The sequence below is a fragment of the Hibiscus syriacus genome, unplaced genomic scaffold (assembly GCF_006381635.1).
Source record: "Hibiscus syriacus cultivar Baekdansim isolate YM2019G1 unplaced genomic scaffold, ASM638163v2 tig00009009_pilon, whole genome shotgun sequence".
Taxonomy (NCBI): Eukaryota; Viridiplantae; Streptophyta; class Magnoliopsida; order Malvales; family Malvaceae; genus Hibiscus; species Hibiscus syriacus.
In genome coordinates, this window is record NW_024062181.1 from 223,060 (window position 1) to 245,220 (window position 22,161).

Here is a 22,161-nt window from a genome sequence, read left to right on the forward strand (position 1 = left end):
ATTCGAAAATCTGTTCTCAATTCTCAACCTGCAACATTTTTTATTTTTTAAATATGATCCAAGCTGTAAGTGTCCCTTCACCTATATGTTTAACTGTCTAAATAGAGATTAATTTATCCTCCATACACATACGTACGTACGTACATACATACTGAATCGATCAATGAAAGAGATCCATGAATATATAATTAACAGGGATAGAAATTTATATATATATAATACATGCATGATCTCTTCACAATCTGTCAAAGGTGAAAGCTTGAAAAGCCATAAACATGGCTGCCTGGGGTATATATATGTAATAAGTCATCCTTGAATGTTGAAGCCTCTGTATTGCTGTAATTTAAGAACAACAGCCACCGGCAGGAGGCGACTGGTACTCTTGCTTTAAGATGTTTCTTTTTCCAACGGTGTACCCTTCTTCCAAAAGACTAGGAACTTCCATTATCTGTTAACATGGACGAAACCAAGATCAAACTTCATTTGGTCCGTTCGTGTCTATTAAGACAGTTCCGTACTCCATTAAAATTGAATATGAAAATTGAAACGAATGTTCGAAGAAAAGGGAAGAGTAGAATGAACCTTAAGTGCAAGCTCTTGAAAGCATTGACCAACGTTTTCTCTTGTTTTAGCGCTGCATTCAATGAACGTACATCCAAGCTCCTCTGCAAGCGCCATCCCTTCTTCTCTACTTACGGCCCTCTCGGAATCCTGACACGTCACGGTTTCTTAATTTCACTTATGTAATAAATTTTTTTCATAAGACTAATTTATAGATTTTAGATTTCTTAAGGGTCTGAAGGACAATTTATCCTTTTTAGGGGTCCAAACCCCTTCGCTCCGCCCCTGTTTACAAGTTAAAAGAGTATCCTTTGGAATGAAAATCAACAACGCTATAACTATATTACAGATAGTTTGAACAAAATGCAGTGTTGGAGAAACATAGATTAATATTTCGGATTGGAAAGAGATGATGAGACTTACTCGATCGACTTTATTTCCGACGAGCATCTTAACACAGTCTTGATTAGTAGCATAGAGCTCCACTTCTTTGGCCCAAATGTCGGACAAATTTGTGAACGTTTCTCCCCGTGTTACATCATAAACTGCAACCAAAAGCCAAGATTTACTCAGACTCGAGTGTAAGTTGTCGATTTTGGGGTTAACAAGTTGACAACCACGCTACTAATACAGACCGAAAGTAGCTTTAGATAATTAGCTACACACAACCCCCGAAGGAGAACAAGAAATGACCAAAGCATATCCATGCATAGAACACACCCAGCTACATTCTTCTAAACAGCGTTTGAACAGTAACGCTAGCTCAGTAACTAATAAAAGAAACAGGATACAAAACCACAAACAGAATAATAACAGCCACCAATGGAGGAACTCTCGCCAACAGTTGCATCAGAAATCATGAGAGCCGGCTCGTTAACTCATTCTATGTTGTTCGAATTCTTTATTTTTTTCCTTAAAGTATTCATATCCGACACAGATTTTGAATAAGAGACATAACCCTCCGAACATCTTTCGAATACATAAAAGAGCTATAAGAAAATTGAACATACCCGTATCGAGACACATATCTACATCTAACATACTCATAACGGACTAACACAAAGAATTTGAAACTTTCACTATGATGATGAAATTACCGAGTATGATGCCTTGGGCGCCTCTATAATATGAGCTTGTTAATGTTCGGAACCTTTCCTGTCCAGCTACCACAAGCATTATCGATCCAAATATCATTCATACAATCCAAGATCAGGTTAATCGGGCATCGGTAACAGCAAAATCAAAATCCCAAACTCATTTCAATTGATTAATCTAAGATCAAATGTGAATGTATGTTTGTGTTGAATGGCTTATATGAGGAAGGTTTACAACAATAACAACAACAAAACCCAATTCCCATATGCAATGGGGTAAGGGGGAGGTAGGGTAGTAGGCTGCCCCCAACGCCAGGTTGAGAGTAGCTTCCGTGGAAGACCTCCGGCAGTCAGAAAATTAAAAATATAGATAAAATGCAAAGCATGTATAAATAAATACATAAATACATAGTTGAACAATATTCATATGCAGTCATAAATATCATTAATATTATATGCGCGTTTGAAATGGGAAGTAATCCCTGCAAATAAATCCCTGCGAAAAAATCTCTGCATACATAGCTAACGGTTTAATAGATCCAAATTCATGTTGTAACTCGATTGAGTTTCACTTTTAAAGTTTAAACAAACTTGATTAGACTTGTTTATCTAGTGGGCTAGATTCTCATGCTCCACTTTGAAGATGATTATTTTTGTTCGAGCTCGAGTTCAAATAGAGATTTTAGAGCTCAATAATATGTTCTAACAACAAAAATATTTACGAGGCTCAGAAGCTACTTGCAGCTCGAGCTTTCTTTATTAGGCTCGTTTACTTAATAGAAAATGAACTTAATCCGAATCAAACTTAAGTAACTTATGAGCACGAGCCATATTATCTCCCATCCAAACTAACGAAGGTTATTGTAAGTATAGACAATTCAATGAACCATTCAAACTTAATCCGATAGTTCTAAGGTCGTAGTTCATCATTGATATCGTCGACGGTGCCGAGACAAAACTCCTTAACATGGTACAATTTTATTCAACTAAAATTACTTTATTCATACTACTATATATATATCTAGAGTTCTACAATTTGAGGTTCTCTTGCATAATCTTAAAATTCTTTTCCTACTCGTAGTGTTTTTATTCTTTCATTGTTCTAAAATCGTTTACTTATTATTATGCATAATAAAATTCAATAAAACTACACAAAATATATACACACACTATTAAACACATACATACCAGTATCCCAAATAGTAAGCTTTAACCTCTTGCCACCAACGGTTAACAACTTGATCTTAAAATCCACACCTATAAACAAAGATTCAAAACAGAGAAACAAAAACCCAAATGAAAAATTTCGCAGATAAAACGAAATCAAAATACCCAGAACTCAAGAGGAAAAAAAGTAGAGAGAATTGAACCAATGGTGGGAGCTAAATCATCTGAAGCAGCTGAAATGAAGCTAACGAGCAAACTACTTTTGCCCACAGCCGAGTCTCCGATCAACAAGATCTTGAACGAAAGATCATAGTTTCCACTACTCTGTCCCGTAGATGATCCCATTTCGATTGTATCAGTGATGAACAATCCAAAATTTTCTTTAGAAAAAAGCCTTTGGGGTATGAGATGAATGGCTTGGTTTTCTCGAAAGTGGAATGAAAAAGGAATTTAAATGTAAATATATAAAGGGAAAGAAAGAGAACCAAAGTATTGCTTGAAAGAGAAGCCAAGGGGAAACGGCTACCAGAGGAACACCTGACACCAACGTTATTCCTTCCTTTTTCTTTCGTTTTTCATATTTTTAATGAATTTACACAATTTCATTGATGCGTTGTCGTTTACAGAGATATTGGGGACTTGGTACTGTGAATGGCGGGAGGGTCCTACGGTTAGAATAGTACCGACGTAGAACGCGGGAGGAGTGGCGCGTGTTTTTGACGTTCCAACCGTCTGGTGAAAGGGTATTTTCATGCACTAAAGGGTTAATTAAATTAGTGTTAAAAAATATACAATTTAGACATCACCTTGATTTTAAATAAATGAATTTGGAGTTAATGTAAACTGAGTTATTTTTATTAATAAATGAATCTAATCGAACATAATCGAGTGCGGTTCAAAGGTTTGATTTCTTTCATCTCTAGACTCTAATTATTCTTCAGTTTCAAAAAGAGAAAATTAAATATATATAAAATATTTTTTTATCTTAAGTTTATCTTTTAAATAAACTCAAGTCGAATTTAATTTTGTTTTATAAATAATCTAGTCTTATAGAGTTGAGTTGAAACCTATCAAGTTTGGGTCCAACATCGATCTCTAATTATATAATATAGAGATGGATCGAGAGGACCACTGGGGTTCTCTAATTATATAATATAGAGATGGATCGAGAGGACCACTGGGGTAGTCGTTCCCCTAAACATTTTAAATTATTATATATCTTATATATTATTTATTAATGATATATTTTCTTTTTTAAATTTTGAAAATTCACTTATAATATAAAATTATGCGTAGTACGATTATGATATCCTACGTGAACAATTTAAGATTTTCAATAGAATTAGAGGGAAAAAAATATTCAGATCAAAGATATTGTTTATATTAATGTTTCAATTTTATAAATTCGCACAGTATCTTTCGGTGAATCATATTTCATAAATTTTCTCCATAGAACTTGCTAAAACTCTCACCAAAACAACATATCAACTTAATTATGTTTAAATTGCTATATATCTATTTTATTTAAATGAAATACTTATATTTATGTCGAACATAATGAAGAAAGTCAGGATATTATAGCACTAATTCAAAATTGCAAATTCTAGGCTTGGTACATTAAAATTTACAGTTATTAACTACACAACCAAAACGAACTATTGACACTGAGTTGATGCTTAAGAATCCTGTCCGAATTTCACAATTTGTCTTCATTTCATCCCTTCTCAGCAAATCAGTTAGTCTCTTGTAGCTCGTGAACCGAATCGAGCTTGCATTTGGAATGGACACAGGTCGAAAAGACGATGTTCGACGCGATGATCATACAACTTATAAAAGTGCTTTTGCTGTTCTTTTTTTACGGAGTCAAATCATGACCCTTTCCGGCAGAGTTTGTTCGTTCAAGTCCGGCTGGTCCTTTGTGGTGCCGTCTAATCGTTCAAGTCTGGCTGCTCTCCAGGGAACCGAGTTAGTTGATTTAAGTAACAAACCGAAGGCCGAAGAGCTCGTAGCTCTAACGACGGCGTCTGTTGAACGACTCATCTTGCTAACCAACATCCCGAACACCTAAACCATGGTAAACATTTTTCAAGCATAGTTCTTAGAACTATAGGATCAAATACAATCAAAACGCAAGAACATCTTGGGATGTAACCTGTGAGTAGTAAAGAGCTAAAATGTGTCGATCGTCTGAAACAGAGAGTATGCTGCCGGAAACATAAATAGCATTTGCTTGGATTATCGGCCAAGGTGCATCAAAAGCCTGCATCATCAAGAACTATGTTAGTACTTTTCCGGCTTCCATGACCGTCCCACATTAGGCTAAAATCTAGCACATTAACCACAACCGGCATTATGCATTAAATTACAACTCGATTGCCTTGTAGTCGTCAGAAAAAATGAACCCGGTGACTAATCGTTTAGAATGAATATGCAGTCTTGTTAGCAAAACGCAAACCTGAATGTTTGACACCATGTAAGTATCGACTCTGGAGGGAAGATTCTGCAGAAATTGCTTCGTAAAATCTCTTAAAAAGTCCTCGTAATCACTTCTGAAGGGAAGAGAAATATGATTCGTGATAACTAAATAAGAAAGACAACCATAAGTTGATATATTTCAACATCCTTTATTGCATACCGATTGTCGGACTTAATACTGTAGGAACTGAATAATGGCAGCAACCCTTCTATCTCCATTAACGGGGCGAACTGCTTGAGGGCGTTCTATTTATATAAAAAAATAACCAAAAGAAAAAGGAAAAAACAAGAAAAAAAACAAGAAAAGAAAAAGCATCATTTAGAAAGAAGCATGTTAATAAGCTTCATGCAAAGAAGGGAATGAAAAATAAGGTTATCGCTTACATGGCAGGTGCGTCTAACGGAAAGGTCATCATCGTGAAGGTGCAGTATCAAGCGTGGTAGTGTAGCATGTATCTGAAAATAGCGGTTAACGTTTGATTAGATTGATTAGATGCTAAAGGGTGCAAAACTGTACCACGAATCAAGTAGGTTGTTTTATCTAACATGATGAACAGCTCCGATGACATCTTTTATAAAGGATATTATGTGGTCATATGACCTTAGCATTAAGTTTGACAAAATATCTCCAAAGAAAGATTCAATGTAGACGGACGAGAGACCGGTTATCCTCCGAAATTTAACCGACCTATTTAGCTAAAATGACACTTAGTACCTGCTCAAGAAAAGCATCTTTATGTGCCTGAACTCCATAGTTGCTAAGTGCTCCAAATGCTGCAAAGGCATCTGCCCGCATCTTTACATTAATGGATATCTGTAGATTAAAGGGATTTCCATTACCGAATGAAGACTCTGGGTTAGGTTGTGGTTTTTGAGCCTAATCATATAAAAAGAGAGCTATTACCAGTTCATTTTTAATATCCTACTACCCCGACTTCATACAAACACGTAACTTAGCAAGGTAAACCGATTCACATGTCCTGAAGTGTTTTAAAATTGGATATCTATAGTAAACTCGCCATAATGAAAGATTGTTATAGCAAGTGAATGTACCTGTAGATTCCGAAGCCGAATAGACAGCTTAAGCAAAATGGGCTCAACAGCATCATTGGGTGATGACTCAAGAATCTACAAAAAAAGAATAAGTTCAAAATAAAATAGTAAATCGGTAGAAGAGGGATATTGAAAGATACTGGCTATGTATATTTGTATATATAATTATCTGGGGAAAACACACAGATAAAAGTGAGGTTCCTCACCGCAAGAAGAAAGAGAATGGATAAATTACCATCAGTAAGCATGAAACTGCAGTTAATTGCACTGATTCATCCAAATCGTCGAGCAATGCTAAGATTACACCCAGAACTTGACTTGTATATTGGTCGATATGAGCAGATGGTATCTACCATAGACACGGAAATAATAAAACCTTACAAAACATTAAACGTGAGAGAGAGATTACTGTAGAAGTGAATGCCTACGATTGTGACAGCAATTGAAGACTAAAAAAGGCACCTAAAATCTACAGGAATATCCGTATTGTTTACCTTCACCAATCCTTTTAGACAAAGGCATCTAACCGTTGAAAATTCATCCGAGACATGCCGGCACAACACTTCCACCATCTCTTCCAACAGGGAGCTAAACCCACTACTGCATGGTCGAAATTATCACATAAGTTTTATTTTGAAGAAAATGTGTTGACAATAATGATACCAATACCAATAACTATAAGAAGAGAAATAAAAAGGGTACGAGTAGAAGATGGAATGAACTTAAAAAATAGAACACAAAGTTCATGCCTGTGGTGAATAAACTCTGATACCGCAGCTGCTGCAGCTTCCCGTCGAAAGTTTTCTTGGAGGTTCAATGATTTCGTGAAATTTTTGCATATATTCTCTACCTGTAGAGTTAGTTACGGTGTGGGTAAATGTTTAAATGTTCACCTTTCAGTATTCCGTTGGCAATGACATCAGTCATTTTCTAAATGGTGCAACATACAGAAATATGGGAAAATGCCAAATGAATAGCATTACCTCTTTTGGTCTCTTCATAGAAATGCAGTCAGCTAAATCTCCAATAAGATTAATCCACTTTTCATTTTGCTCACTGTCTCTTGCCAAAATCTGAAGACAATTTAATTTTGTTTTTAACTTTGTATTGTTATGTGAAGTGTTCGTATCGTCAGAAAGTTCATGTACCTTTCCCATTTCAAGGTCTCCAACACATTCACAAAATGCCTTAAATGCAGTTAAAAGTGCACTGCAGCAGTTGAGAAACAAAAATTATTTACTTTTAAAAATATCACGTTCCTGATTGAAAGATGCCGATATATTTAGTAGGACACTTACTGTAGCGGTTCATGTCGACCAGAGGCAGCAAGACAATGACAACTTCCAAGTTGCAGTACAAGTGCAGCAAGAACTGAAGAGTAGCCCAGTTCAACAGCTCCCTTTCCAATTTTACCACCACCTCTGAAATTAAGATAAAAAAAAAATCATAAAACCCTGGAGATAATAATAATAATAAAAAAAAGATAATCCCGATAAATGCAATTGGTCGACATACCTAAAGAAGGAAGTAAGGGCAAAAATAGCAGCTTGCAGAATTTCATCCTCCAATTGAGTTTCAGAAAGGAGACTAGAATTCTCTCCTTTTCCATGATCACTTTTAGTGACACAAGTCTGATTAAGGACGAAGATCAGATGCTCTAAGAACAAAACTGATAGCACAGTATGTTGGGAAAATGCCTAATCAAATTAAGAAAAAAGTCAAAAACTGAAGGAATTAATTGATAGCCATCAGAAATTAAGAAAACGAAAAAAGAAAAAGAAACAGAGTAACTCACGTGGAATGCATCTTGCATTGGCCAGCCACCACGTAACCTAGATATATCTTTCGTAACAATATCCCTTCCGGCAGCTGCCAATACTTCATTAAAGACAATTTTTGCATTTGTGTTTTCAGATAGAGAGGATATCTAAAGGTAATCAAGGATATACAATGATCTCCATAAAAAGGTAATCTGTTAGTAGTTGAGAGGAAAAGAAGGATACAGCTCCGAGAACTTCAAAACGTAATTGCTTCTCAGTAACATGCCCTGCAGCTGAGAGCAAAGATTGAGCGGTTCTGCAGAAAGACTTGATCAATCATATTCACACAGATATTTAATCTATTCTTTTTATCATATGCCTAAGGGGAAAAAAACCTTGAAACATCAGTTTCACTCAGCTCAGTCCCTCGCTTTGTTACAAACTCAATAACAGCTAGGATAGCCCCTTCAGCTGACTGCTTGATTCTGTCACAAATAGCTGGCATACAAGAATGCAGTGTGTCTACAAGCTGCAAGTAATCATCATGAAAAACTGTCGCTGGTTAGTTTAAAAGTATGTACATTTCAAATATGCGAACGGAAAGATATGCCTCACCTCATCCTTCGTCAAAAGGGTACAGACAGAAGCAACAATTCTGTTAAAAACCTCTGATGGATCGATTGAAGCATCCTGAAAACACAAGAAAAATTGAGAATTAAACAGGCATGAAGTGTTACAGGATCACTTTCATTATCTTGAATTGGGAAGGTGTGGGAGATGCAACTTTAAATAGGGATGTAGATGCTAAGAATATAAACATACACTTCTCAAGATGGCTATAACGTCCTCAAGGGAGGATAAAGCAACATAGCATAACTCTATATCGCCATAAACACTAGAACCCAGTGGCTTTGGGAGTGAAAGAGATATGCTGAAGAGTTGATCAATATTCTAGTCAAAGAAAAAAAGAAGTATTAAAATATTTTTCAATTTAATAGAAATTAAATGCCATATATAAGGTAATACAAATAAAAAAATTAGAGGTACGGGCACCTCATATTTAAATAATACCAGATCTCTCCCTAGACCAATTTAATACCTTAGCAGAAATTTTTCTAATTTCAGAATCAGTGTCTGCACAGCGTGGAAGATATGTTATAACTCTATCTCCCAAAGACAGAGCTTCACGACTTGGCAATACAAATGCCGCTGGAAATTGGGAAAAAGAAAAGGGTAAACTACAATTTTAGCACCCCAACTATTATTTCTGTTCCGTTTTGGTCACCCATCTACTTTTTTTCAAAATCATACCTAATATTACATTTTGGTCACCTACCGTTAAAAAATTAACAAAACAGCAGACGTGGAACTTTTTAGTATTTTCAATAATGACATAGCATTATCTTATGGCAACAGCTCAGCATCACTATTAATTTTTTAATGGCGGGTGACCAAAATGAAACCAAATGTTAGGTATGCTTTTGAAAAAAAAAATAGTTGAGTGACCAAAGCGGAACAAAAACGATAGTTGGGGTGCTAAACGTTTAGTTTACACAAAAGAAAAAGAAAAAAGAGATTCAGTACGATTATAAAGATATAACATTTGCAAACTGTTGTTGGAAGTTTACGTACAAGGTAAGTTGGAAAAATTTCCATTCATACGGTCAATTTGCTTGCTGTGTGCGCAGCTACCATGACAGCCTAACTCACAATAGCCGCTAACACAGAACACTCGGAACTTGACAAGCATCTCATACACTGCAAGGCAACCTCTTCTTCTTTGATAATCAACAGTTGAAGAAACATACTGATCAATTTGCCTCAATATGTGCAATAGCTGCTCAGCTCGGCTTCTTCCATCCTCTCCACTAGTTGTTTCACATGTTTCAGTTAGAACGGCCATGAATCGTACAACAGTACATACACAAGATATGGAAAATTTCTAGACAATGAGATATTTTAAGAGTCTTTCCAGATGGACCCAAATTGCTCTTGATATCGCGGTCAATCAATGATGCAGGATCAAATAAATGCCAACTAAACAACACGGAGCTCTACAGTACTGAAACAAGTTAGTGAGGTAGCTAAGAAGTTACAGCCTTACAAGACCCAAAACTTATGCAAGGCTTTTCTTTCATGTCTCTACCATGTCTCTGTCTAGCCCTGGAAGAAAGGGACGGGGGAGGAGTGCACCTACCTCATTATTGGGGGCAGGAATAAAACAAATTACTCTAAAAGATTATTCTCTCTAACGGGAGACAAACTTATGTTCAAACTTCAATATACAAGCTAGTAGGATTTCAGTCACGAAACAAATTTGATTCTTGTACATCAAGAGGCCATGGATAAAGGAAATTAAAATTTTCCAATAGAAAAATTGGTATCCTTTCTTCAAGAAAGAAAAGTCGGACAAGCATGGAAAAGCCTGTTACAATAATTTTACCACCATTTTCTAGTGTGAAAAAGAGTGAGATCGACTTTTCAGATATACACAATTAAACCACAAACGATTTTACTGAGCTTCAGGCCATCATCAGATCATGCAATAAAACATTAAGGGTCCATAGAGAACATAAGACGTGTGCATATCATTCATGGTATTTATTTCCCGTGTTCCAAATATAGTGTCATTTTTTAAAATAACCTAGGAGCTCAAAATCGTCCTCACGACCAACATCACTTGATTAAATGATGGCAGTCAAGTAACTTCATGAATCAAAGAAACATGCAAGCATACTTGCAAAAATAAATAAATAAAATGAAACTGTATTTCGGCAAATACCTTGTGAGAAGAATAGCACATAGGAGAGTGATAAGGTTATCAATAAGGGGATTGATAACATCTATGGGATCTTTTGGCAAAGTGAAGAACCCCAAGGTTTCCTGTAAATATTTTCAGAAATATAGGGTTCCAAGTAAGTAACTACAGAACAAATTCACATTGTTAATATGTTTGCTAAAAATAAACTGAAAGCATTTACCTTCATAACATGATTTCTTGTTTCAATTGTCAACTTTGGCTCCACAGAAACCAAGGTGGTACAGGCATTCAAAGCAAGAGCCTAGAGAAGAAATAATAAACAGAAAATATATCATATATCACATAGTTGAGGTAATAGACCATGGATGCTACTATATCATACTATATGATAAGAAATGAAGATACTTGGGTGTGCAGAAGTTCAAGACTGGAATCAGAAAAACCATCAGTTTCATCTCGACCCATTAAGGTTAAAATATAGTCAAGCAACATGTCTCTTCTTTTCAATGGAAATGGAGCACCATTTTCAGCAGCTTTAGCGACAGCACAACCTGCATGAATTAATTTCTTATCAACATATTAAGTATGACATATGTGACACATGGAGAAATTACTAGAAGTCTACTGTTAGTTGTCATTGGCACCAAAGGTTGTTAGAGACAGTTAATAACTGAAACAGAAGTTGGTAAATCTTGGCGGTTTACCCACTTATCAATGTGAATACATTTTCTAGAATTTATATTTCTCCATTTCATTCAACTATCAGTTGTCAATGTATCCTTGCAACCATGCCTTACTGTCGAATTGTAACTAGGTTTATCCTATTGTTTTATTAAGAGTACTTATAGTTTTAGGAGTCTACTAAGATTAAAGAGTCCTCAATAACTTTATCTTTAGATAAATATTATCTCCAGTAGAGTATTTGATTGGGAGTCAATTTACTAAGTGTTAAGTAGGAGATAGAAGTGCACTGTTATTGTAGAACAGAAAATAAGAAGATTTTAAGTATATTTTTCTTCTGTTTTCTGTCATTTACAAATCATGAAGGCTACATACTGAAAACAGTCACTCTTAGGTACTCTTATGAACTTCCTTATACCTTTAACAAAGTGCATTCCTGTGCATCACTGCTTAACCTAAAACCTTTTCAACACTGATTCTATCCAGTTTCTAACTTGCAAGTAAAGTAGGATTTTAACAAACCTAGTAAATCAATAGCTGTAATAACAGCCTGCTTTGCTGTAGGGTGACGTACATGAAGAAGTCGTGAAAGCATGTTAGTTCCCTGCAAGGATGAAATGACAGCAGTATGGGTGTCACAATGAAAACAGCTGTAATTCTTAATATACATATAATACAACTTCAACAAGCTATAGTTTAGATTGGCACAACACATTGAAAATTTTGTATTGTGAGCACCAGTATTAATGCTTTTCGAACATGCAGATTCAAAGCCAATCTAAATATGAAACAGTTAATGCTTTAGATGTAAAGGGTAAACATGTAAAAAAAGGAAAACACATATCAGTACAAAATTCCGATAGTTTTAAGGATTCCTTACAATAAGTGCATCTATTCTGGCCTCAATAACCGTTGATGGAGCATATCTCGCAGCATACCCATACATCAGAGCCAAAGCAGCATGTACATCATCAGATTCTTCTGTTCTATAATTTCCGGAGAATAAAGCTAAAAACCTGCAGTAGGTAATCCTCAGACTTCAGATCAAAGATTTTTTTTTAATATGAACAACTTCAAAACAATCAAAATTATGGAATTTGATAACATGCCTATACAAATTGAAAAAATAATTATGAAATGACTCAACTGAAATTAAAAGTAGTTCTAAAGAAGTGTTGCTTCGAGTTTTTAGTTTCAGCACATGATGAAGATCAGATGGTTGACAAATAAAATAAGCAATGACATTTATCTTAGGGTTTTATTTTCTCCGAATTTTTAACAGAAAAATGCATGAACTGTTAAAATCCACTTTAAACCAAACATCATATCGCATGGTGTTGAAAATGGAATGCAGTTCGAAGCACCAAACCTTTGGAATATGCTTTGCCCAACATTATCGAGAATCTCTTTCAGCTTATCCAGCACCGTATCCAAGTGGGATGCTGCAACCTGAAAGAATGAAAATTATAAACGATAAACATGAAAATGAATAAAAATAAACTATTAAGAAAGCTTGAAGATTACCAATCCCATGGCTTTTGCTAAACCAAGCCTGTTAGTCGGAACAGCAATATTTGCTTGCTTGTACATCCAGTCAATTTTTCCACAAACATAATCCCTGTCCTTAACTTTCTGAAGAAGCATACCCAGGCATCTACAATGCAGATGGAAAAAAGAGAAAACATTCCAGAGTTCAGAATATTGTACTGAGCTTTGACTCTTCAAAAATAGAAGGTTGTGAATTTTGGGGAGTCAATACGAGAGTGAATAAACTCAGAACCTTAAGATCAGGTGCTAACAGTATTTTAAGTGGACGGTCGGTGCTTTTTGTTAGTAAGAGAAAGATCTAAAGCTCCTAATTGGTACATGATTCATTAGAGGACTTGATTCCAGTGAGATGTCAGTAATTTCAAAAGAAACCGCTCCAAGAAATTACAAGCAAAACTTATAATTCAATAAAATTGCCTTACAAAATAGTTTCCGCTGATGAAAAAGAGGGGTGATTGAGTATAACCATATGAAGTTTCAGTCCTAAATAAGAATACATGCAAAAACGCCTGGCTCAAGCTGTAGCACATTCCAATAGGATGGTGCCTTCATTTGGCACTACTCCTAAAATGGGCTATAGAGGGGTGGCCAGGTCCCAATACAACATGACATCAATTCTCTAGAATAATTTGAAAAACTTTTTGATTGCATACCAAATTTAATGTCCATATCTTGTACATCTAAGTGCTAGACCGACATAACAGAAATTCCTGTCTGCACCATAATTTTTTTTCCAATGTATCCTGGAATAACTAAATTAGAACTCGGAATGCATGACTAGAGGCTAAGATGTTATGATAGCTTCCATTGTTTAACACGCACATTCAAAAGTAAAACATACAAATCTGTATAATAGTAAATAAAAGATGAAAAGGAAATATTGTATGATTGTCATATGCCTGAAACTCAAGAAGTCAAGATTTTTTTCCTTACAGACGAAGAAAAATATCCATAAATTTGTAAACTCTAATCGGCATACTTGTAAAAGTATAACAAATCGCCATTTCTTTCCTCTAAACAAATAAGGTTTATAATTATCCTTTCCTTTTTGCCTTCCTTTTAAGAAATCCCCTAGACCAGAACAGTCCCTCTCTTTTACTCTCTTCTATTTTTCATTCATTCCCCCTCTTCTCCTGCCCTCAAGTCTTCCTTTACTACTTCACCCCAACAGACAAAAAAAGTAAGAGAACCTTTCCCCTTTTGTGATTTTTAACCCATCCTACCCCATCCAAAAAAAAAAGTGTGCCATTCTAGTTTCTTTTGCAAATTCAAGAAAGCAAAATTCAAACTAATACCGATGAAGGAATGCTGAATGTTCATCATCAGGTGTATAAAGTGCATATTGCTTGGTAAAAGCATTTCCCAGAGAAACCATCCAATCATTGTCGCGAATCACATCCAAAGATTCTGCCAGAAACTGCAATACAAGAATAATGAGATATTCCTAATTTTACTTGGCACATAAAGAGGAATTTGTAGTCCTCCCCTCCTTTCTATTGTTATGTTACAATGAAGAGTAAATTCCATTTTTCATTTACATATGAAAAAATAAATTAGGCACAAAAATAAAGTTTTCTCCAGACGACACATTGTCCATCATGTGACCAAACAATAGGGTAATTACATGAATAATTTAATAGTTAGAGACCTTACGTTGATTATCATGTCATCCCAGGTCTCTTGATAGGAAGGATTCAACTTGAGATCTTCTGGGTCACTAATATAAGCCATCAATTTTTGAATCTAGAGCTTACAAAAGACAACAATCAATTAGATGTAGATCATGCTTGCTTGGGCTAGCTTTTGATTCATGCAATACAAGTAATTTGTTTGGTTAGAAAACAACATTTTGTAAATATAATTCAGTTTCAACCAACAAGTATACACTTTTTTAAGCTTATCTTCAATGTGCTGAGCAATAAGTAAACTTTTGTTACAATAACTTATTTAACAGTTCAAGGATCAGCATATGTGGAATGATTTTTTCATACCTATATTTCTATCCCTATTAGTTTCTCTAAAACACTTCATACACCATTCTAATTTTGAATCCTCTGAAAAGAATAGAAGTTCAACTCAAACATTATTACACCAAACTCAGTCCTTATAAATCAGGATCTACCTCATCTTGCCAAAACATGTCGACGTTTCTTGGAAACAGAGGTGCCAAATGACAGAGGACCTGTGAACAATTCAAAAGTTAACAGAAGATGACAACTAGTTTATCTGACAATGGTAATCTGCTCCAACTGGAACAACCATCTTATAACAAAGAATCAATCAGATGAATTGAAAAACTGATTTCAGCCATGAAAGGGGGAAAAGTAAATATCCATGCATTTGGGCTTCACATGCCTCTATCCTTTTCACGTAGATCTGACCAGAGAAACTGCTTGCATATGACAATCAAGTTATAAAACTAAAGATCGCATGAAACACGAGAAACTCAATGTTTTCTTCACATTTTTTTAAGTGTTAAATGGTCCTAGTCTAAGTAGAAAATTCTTCCAATCCAAATTGAACATGAGCACAATTTGCAGTTGCTTTAACTTGTTAATGTCAATAAGTGATACAATTTAATTCAAGTGATAAAATATGCTTACTTTCAAAATCTGAGTTGCCAGCTGCTCCCTTGCCAAAGGATTGTGCAGAAGAACCACTAAGCGTGCAAACAGCTCCTGAAGTTATAAGTAGGATGAAAGAGATTTACTTTCATAGATACAGAACAAAAGCAAACTTATTAGGCATCATATATGATTAACACCTATCACCTCAGGATTTGGAATATCGCTGCGAGATTTACAGTCATCAACTATATTATTGTTATAAGATCTATGTCTGCATAATTCTGCAATGCATCTGCATACCTGGGTAGCAGCATAAATGACCAGTCATAAAATTTATTGAATTCTGAACATTAACATAAAAGGTGTGCCACGCACAAAACAATAAGATAGAGCCTAGAGGAAACAGGAAAACATAGAGTGGCAGTAAAGTAAAAACAAACATAAAAGACTTAAATCATTTAAGATGTATCTTACCGTGGAAACTGCACCAGTATAAGCCCGAGGAATGATCATTGTCAACAGAAATGGCCAAAGAATGTGCTGCATAAAAACTAGATATCAACTAAACGGAACTTTTTTTCTGTTAACTTTCTCTAGGCAAGACCCTTCATTAGAGATTTAATGGTTGAAGAAAGGAGAAATCAGTATACCTCCATTTCGGGAATTGTGATAGTTACAAGAAGAAGACCTTTTTCACATATTGCTCTTAATTCCATTCGAGAAGTTGGCCTTGTGTTCACCTGAGAAAACAATAACTGATGGTACATCTAACATGGCATACAAGATTATACTTTACATGATCCTGAGAATGTGTTAAAGAAAAAATCCGGCAAGTAAGATTCAAATTTTAAGGTTTGAAAGATATCTAAGCACTCTAGCTGGTTCAACAAATATGACTTATGATGATAAGAACTGATTACACTTTCAGAACGAAATATTCAAGTATTATTTATGTATTGTCTTTTTCTTCAATTTATTATATCATTATGTTCTACTTTGCTTACAACAATCAAATTAAATCAACATGTGATGCTGAATTTTCAGATTTTTAAAGTAAAACATCTAAATGGTTTTATTATAGTTAATATAGTTGGACACAAAGCTTGCCTGGGAGCTTTCAAGATCAATTTTTCCATGTTCTGATAAAGCACAATGGCGTACAAGATATTCGATAAACAATTCTGCGGATGGCCCAACCAAGTAACAATGTGAAGCCATCACCACAATCAACTATCATAAAAGAAGAAGGATGAAAAACTGGTAAGATATAAGAACATATATTTGATTAATAGCATTATGAATTGCATTCTATAAAACTACATACCAACATACCTCAGAGAGAGCCTTTCGGATGCCTAAATTTTGCTCATCTAGCAAGAATTTTACAGTATCCACTAGCAAAGCCCTCTTATTGTGCCAAGCTTCAGATGACCTTAAATGAAATGCAAGGAAGTCATGCAAGATAATGAATAAACAAAATTACGAGACAAAAAGAAAGAAATAAACCTGGGCAAAAGATGCTTCAAAACACAGAGGGCGCCAAAAGTTAGAGGTTCTTCCTTTAATCTACATTTCTGGTAGCAAAAAATAAACAAATAAAAGAAAAGGTAAGTCAAAACATTACCTATTTATCACCACTCTTCAGAAAACAAAACTGGATCTGTGTACTTATCTAACAATGATGCACAAACAGTTTGACCATTGATGTGGTATCAATAAGAAATGTGTATACATACATTCAGAAGAAAATAAAATAAATCCTCGGGGTATACAGAGCCAACCGTCAAAAAGCAACGCTGTACTTCATTGTATGTCTGCAATGCAGTATAACAATAATGATGTCGAAAAGGAAATGGAACCAAATATCAAGTAGATGAAAAGAACTTGACGTGTTCAAGTACAAACACTATTAGCGAAAAATAGCCAGCATGTAATCTTACCTTCAGTCCCACAGAAAATTTTGAATGCTCTTTGCTGTCATTATTCACGCAGATGATAGGGAGGAGTGTGCATAATATAACTGTGAGCTCCTGCAAGGAAAACATGAAACATCCACCAAGAAAATAAATAAATAAATTGACTCTCATATAGTACCAACAAAAAAATTAGTTGAACAGAAATAGGGAAGAAAAACAAGAACGAATATGAATTGTAATGAAAAATTATTAACGGGAGTAAGTACAAGTCAACAAAATTAGAAGAGAAATAAGGGCTTTACCTCAAAATCAAGCAAAGGAGGGCCAGTTTCTGAAAGTAAGGAAGCATTTAGCAGATTATATAGACTATAGGTTGCAATAAGTCCAATATCTTGATCCTTTCTATACCTGATTAAAAGGAAAAGGAAAAGGCTTTATGGTCCAAGTTGACATTTAAGTTTAAGAAAATATGAAATCTGTTAGTTCATAAATATTTTCTAGTGCATGCGTTCAAAATATAGAAACTCCAAAGGACTACATCATATAAACTAGTATACACAATATGTACAGACTACAACAATGTAATTCACTCTTTGAAACACCGAGGACTAAATTTAATCTTACAACTCCAATATGGTAGGGACAAGTCTTGGTAAAGCTGCCTTTAAATGTGAGCGGGTGATAAGGCCAACCATCTGGCCTAAGGCTTCCACAGAAGATACCCGAACCTAAATAAAATAAGAAAACAGTAAACAATGGGCAACAAATTTACTTTAGATCCAAAAGATAGGGTACAACATATTAGGACATTTAGAAATCATTATAATGTACTCATCAGTACTAGAGATAATTCCCATAAAAGGGCATTTGCTTAAAGAATTTTTATTCAGATAAATTTTAAGTGCCTCTTGGGATGAGCAGAGGAATTAGGAAACATACAGTGTAATCAAGTATGTGGAGAATTTCCAGAATCAAACAACAATAAGATCATAACTAAACAGTAATAATATCTATAATTTTTAGGTTTCTGTATATATAATTATATAAAGAAATATCTTGAATTAGCAGACCTTAAGATCTCGTGAAGCAGCCCAAACTCTCAATAAAAGTTCAAAAGCTGAATTTAAAAATGACCTGTAATAAAAACAACACTCATCTTTAGACATTACATTACTGAAATATGATACATATCAGCAAAATGAAACAAGTAAAATGTGTTTCACAGAATCTCACATGACATCACCATCAATGGGAGAGTCTGAAGGGAAATCAATGTTATATTGCCATACTGCTTGACACCAGCACTTGAAAGCTAATATAGCAGAAAGATTGTATCATCATGGGTTAGATAGCTATCATAAGAAGAAATGCATAATGCATGTGTAACATCTATCTAAAACAAAATCACCCAAAGAAGAAAAAAAAGTGAACATCAAACACAGTTTTTGTACGTGGGGAAACATAGGAAGAGGAAAATCAACACAAAGAAAGTAACATAAATGAAAAAAACTTGTTAAAAGAGAAAGAGGTCAAAACTCAAGATACATTTTTATATCTTTCACCAGCTACACTCCCATATCAGAGCAGAAATTCCGATAAAAATAAACCATTAACAATTTCAAATGTTGAAGAAGGTTCTGAAGTCAAGCAACATAGGAGGAAACTTCAATCGATAATGAAAGATATAAAAATATATTCTAACCTGAACTCTAGCATACTAACTTAAAGAAAAGAAAAAGAAATACAAGCAAAGATTGAAACATAAACGCATTGAGATTAATGAGGCCACGCCATGCTCCTAGCCTTATTAAACTACTTAACAATTAGAAAGATAGTGAGAGCACATACATACCATTTGCAAAAATTGGCCGGTGGGAATCTCTTCCATTTCCAATGATAGGTAGAACTCGTGAAAGTACACCTTTCAAACGTGGAGTAAACTGAAAAGCTTGATTGTATAGAATGAAACGGAAGTACAAAAATATTTCGTCAAACAAAGAAATTGCAACAACGCAATAGATAATTGAAGTTCAAAAAGCAAAAAGAATCAAAGGAAAGTGATTAACCATCAGCAGAAGCAAAGTCAGCAAGTATTTGAACCATAGCTGGCAAACCTGAGCTTGGTCCTGACAAATGAAGAAATATTTCTTCCATCATCTGCCAGATCAGGTTAAGCCATAATTAATGACTAACTATAGATAGTTTAAGCAATGAACTTGATAAGAAAAAAAACAGAAAAGGAGATAATAAGGAAATACTTTTATTCTGACAAACTTACAAGTAGATAGAGAAAAAAATGAAAAGCTACAAAGCAAACTGCAAGCAACAAACTTACAAGGTCAGGCAGATGTGAGCCTATAGAAACAAGTAGACCTGCTGCTGCTCTTTGCCAATCTGCGTTGAGTTCCTATATAAAAATAAGCAAGACAAGAAAAAATCATAATCAATGAACAACTAATTGCCTTGGATTGATAAACCACCCAAAAAAGCCAATACAAAGTAATATTTTATTTTCCAAGGACTGAGGAGACACCATGATGGTTAGAGCTTGAGACTTCTGGAGGACTCAAGTTACAGTCACTGAGAACACTGTCATTTAGACGCTTACTGAAGGAGAACCTTTGATGCAAGCAGTAGGAAAAACAATAAAAAATGCCCATGTTACCCAAAGTCGAGGGTAAGTATCAAATACTGGTTCATCCAAATACATGCATGCTCATTTTTTTTGAAGTTATTCCATGTCTTTGGATGATCATACCCCTTTATCCACTTTGTATATACGTCGAACACAAGTACTTTATTGGGTGGAATGAAAAAGACCTTGCTTGGTTATTTTTCTTCTCATCATACTACAAGAATTTAAAGCCACATAACCAATCCAAAGATGCAAACAGTCATAAGACCATATATGAACAGCAGGGAACCTAATTAGCCCCAAATTCCTATAGGTGGACATGTGCCTTATAGTTATAATTTTCATGTTGTTAACTCTTATGCAACAAAAGAACCAAGAAACGAATATACACACCTTGGAAGAGATAATCTCGGCAGTGGCAATTTTGGCAAGCTTGGCAATATAAGAAGCATCAATGTCCTTTTTATCTAGAGCTCGAACTCCAAATGCCATCACTTGAAAAACTCCAGCCATATTACCAAACCTCTAAAAATGAAGATCCCATAAATTTAATAATAAACGATTCAATCATAATCACACTCCAGTATTCTAAATCAAAATAGAAGAAAAATAAAAATTACCCGACGGCCACCTCTAGAAATAGCAGAACAACAGTCAAGGACGAGGAGAGGATTCCTAATAAAGTAATCAAAATATCAAATTAAGATTAAAAAAGAATAAAAAAAACTGAATTATATAAACATTGTTTCAAAAGAAAAGGAAAAAAAGTACAGTGGAGAAATATCTTTAAGAGAAGCCATGGAGGCTTCTCTAACCATCGGTGATTCATCCGCTAGCGATGAGATGAGAACTTGAACGGCCTCTGCTTTTGGAAACAAACAATACAAATCAAAACAGTTTTTACGAGCAAAACGATAGTGGTAATCAAATAGCGGGAATTGAATATACCTGGAGCGGGAATTGAGCTCCCAAAGGAACTCGAAGAAGCCATTGAAAATCAAGATAATTGTGAATGAAGCATCAAAATGGGAGGAAATGGAAATCCCAGTAAATGGAAATGAATTTTGAGAAACAATGAAGGTGACGACGAGACCGGAGGGTGACAGACAGGCTGGTCGTTAAGGCCTTTTTTTTTTGTTCTATTTTAATAATTCATCGAGATTTGGTTCCATTTCTATGTCGATTTATTTATCAGAAAAAATATATTATAGGTCACTATATTATACTCAAATAATCATTTTAGTCATTAAACTTTAAAATATTATAAAATAATTATTAAATTTATTGAGTTATTATAAAATAAACACTGACACTTTATAATAATTGTAAATTTTGATAAAATTAAATTCCTTTTTAAATTGCTCAACAAATATAATGACTATCTTATAACTTTTGAAAGTTTGATGAGTAAAATAATTATTGAATATAGTTTAGTGACTCTGGTATAATTTAACTTTGTTTATTTTGTTTCATCTGCTTACTTCTTCTGCTTGGGATTTTAATCACCAATCGGATCCAAACATGATTCCAACCAACAAAGTTCATTGATACAATTAGGGTTGTAAATGAGACGAGCCAGATCGCGAGTTACTCAAGATCAATTCGATCAAAATTTGATAAATACTTGACTCGAATAGCCTCGACTCGAGCTCGAACTTAACTCGAGTTCTTAATGAACCGAAATGAGCTACTTTATACTCGACTCGAAAAGCTCACGAGCTACTCGAAAAAATAATATACTAAAATTTTAATTAAAAAAATAAATTATTAATAATATTAATATTTATGTGTTGATTTTTTAAAAAAAAAAATAAAGTATAAATGTATTTAAGATTCAAGTTCGAATTCGAGTTTGAGCTTTAACCGGGTTAAGTTTAAGATTTTTTTCCGAGCTTCAGTTCATGATTTCGAGTTCAAGTTGAGCTTAAAAATTTTGGGCTCAC

General features: G+C 34.6%; 2 protein-coding genes across 4 annotated transcripts; both read right to left on the minus strand.

Annotated features, from left to right (window-relative positions):
• Positions 1 to 179: 179 nt before the first annotated feature.
• Positions 180 to 3,255, minus strand: LOC120202701 (ras-related protein RABC2a-like). Its single transcript, XM_039203093.1, has 6 exons — positions 3,026 to 3,255; positions 2,844 to 2,912; positions 1,659 to 1,724; positions 985 to 1,106; positions 583 to 711; positions 180 to 448 (listed from the first exon to the last, which is right to left on the minus strand). Exons 1-6 carry the CDS (start codon positions 3,165 to 3,167, stop codon positions 344 to 346), a joined length of 633 nt encoding a protein of 210 aa, XP_039059024.1. The 5' UTR covers positions 3,168 to 3,255; the 3' UTR covers positions 180 to 343.
• A 1,221-nt stretch (positions 3,256 to 4,476) lies between these two features.
• Positions 4,477 to 21,343, minus strand: LOC120202846 (protein SHOOT GRAVITROPISM 6-like). 3 transcript variants are annotated; one of them, XM_039203205.1, is made up of 52 exons: positions 21,281 to 21,343; positions 21,167 to 21,235; positions 20,990 to 21,080; positions 20,839 to 20,893; positions 20,612 to 20,743; positions 19,919 to 19,990; positions 19,650 to 19,740; positions 19,436 to 19,531; positions 18,817 to 18,895; positions 18,654 to 18,717; positions 18,208 to 18,311; positions 17,886 to 17,991; positions 17,608 to 17,697; positions 17,404 to 17,481; positions 17,174 to 17,241; positions 17,000 to 17,099; positions 16,775 to 16,897; positions 16,318 to 16,407; positions 16,142 to 16,207; positions 15,872 to 15,967; positions 15,704 to 15,778; positions 15,223 to 15,282; positions 14,754 to 14,843; positions 14,396 to 14,517; positions 13,077 to 13,206; positions 12,922 to 13,001; positions 12,433 to 12,568; positions 12,075 to 12,156; positions 11,277 to 11,422; positions 11,092 to 11,172; positions 10,893 to 10,993; positions 9,743 to 9,978; positions 9,210 to 9,319; positions 8,933 to 9,061; positions 8,726 to 8,800; positions 8,506 to 8,639; positions 8,354 to 8,426; positions 8,146 to 8,277; positions 7,866 to 8,047; positions 7,649 to 7,771; positions 7,499 to 7,559; positions 7,334 to 7,423; positions 7,100 to 7,200; positions 6,845 to 6,950; positions 6,586 to 6,699; positions 6,351 to 6,425; positions 6,013 to 6,111; positions 5,682 to 5,753; positions 5,458 to 5,543; positions 5,278 to 5,371; positions 4,975 to 5,082; positions 4,477 to 4,886 (listed from the first exon to the last, which is right to left on the minus strand). In XM_039203205.1, exons 2-52 carry the CDS (start codon positions 21,207 to 21,209, stop codon positions 4,686 to 4,688), a joined length of 5,148 nt encoding a protein of 1,715 aa, XP_039059136.1. In that variant the 5' UTR covers positions 21,210 to 21,235; positions 21,281 to 21,343; the 3' UTR covers positions 4,477 to 4,685. The 3 variants fall into 3 exon arrangements, 2 of the variants coding, with proteins under 2 accessions (XP_039059136.1, XP_039059137.1); XM_039203206.1 differs by lacking the exons at positions 19,919 to 19,990; positions 20,612 to 20,743; positions 20,839 to 20,893; ... (1 more) ...; positions 21,167 to 21,235; positions 21,281 to 21,343 and having other exon boundaries at positions 19,436 to 19,523; XR_005523755.1 differs by lacking the exons at positions 4,477 to 4,886; positions 4,975 to 5,082; positions 5,278 to 5,371; ... (1 more) ...; positions 5,682 to 5,753; positions 6,013 to 6,111 and having other exon boundaries at positions 6,813 to 6,950.
• Positions 21,344 to 22,161: the final 818 nt, after the last annotated feature.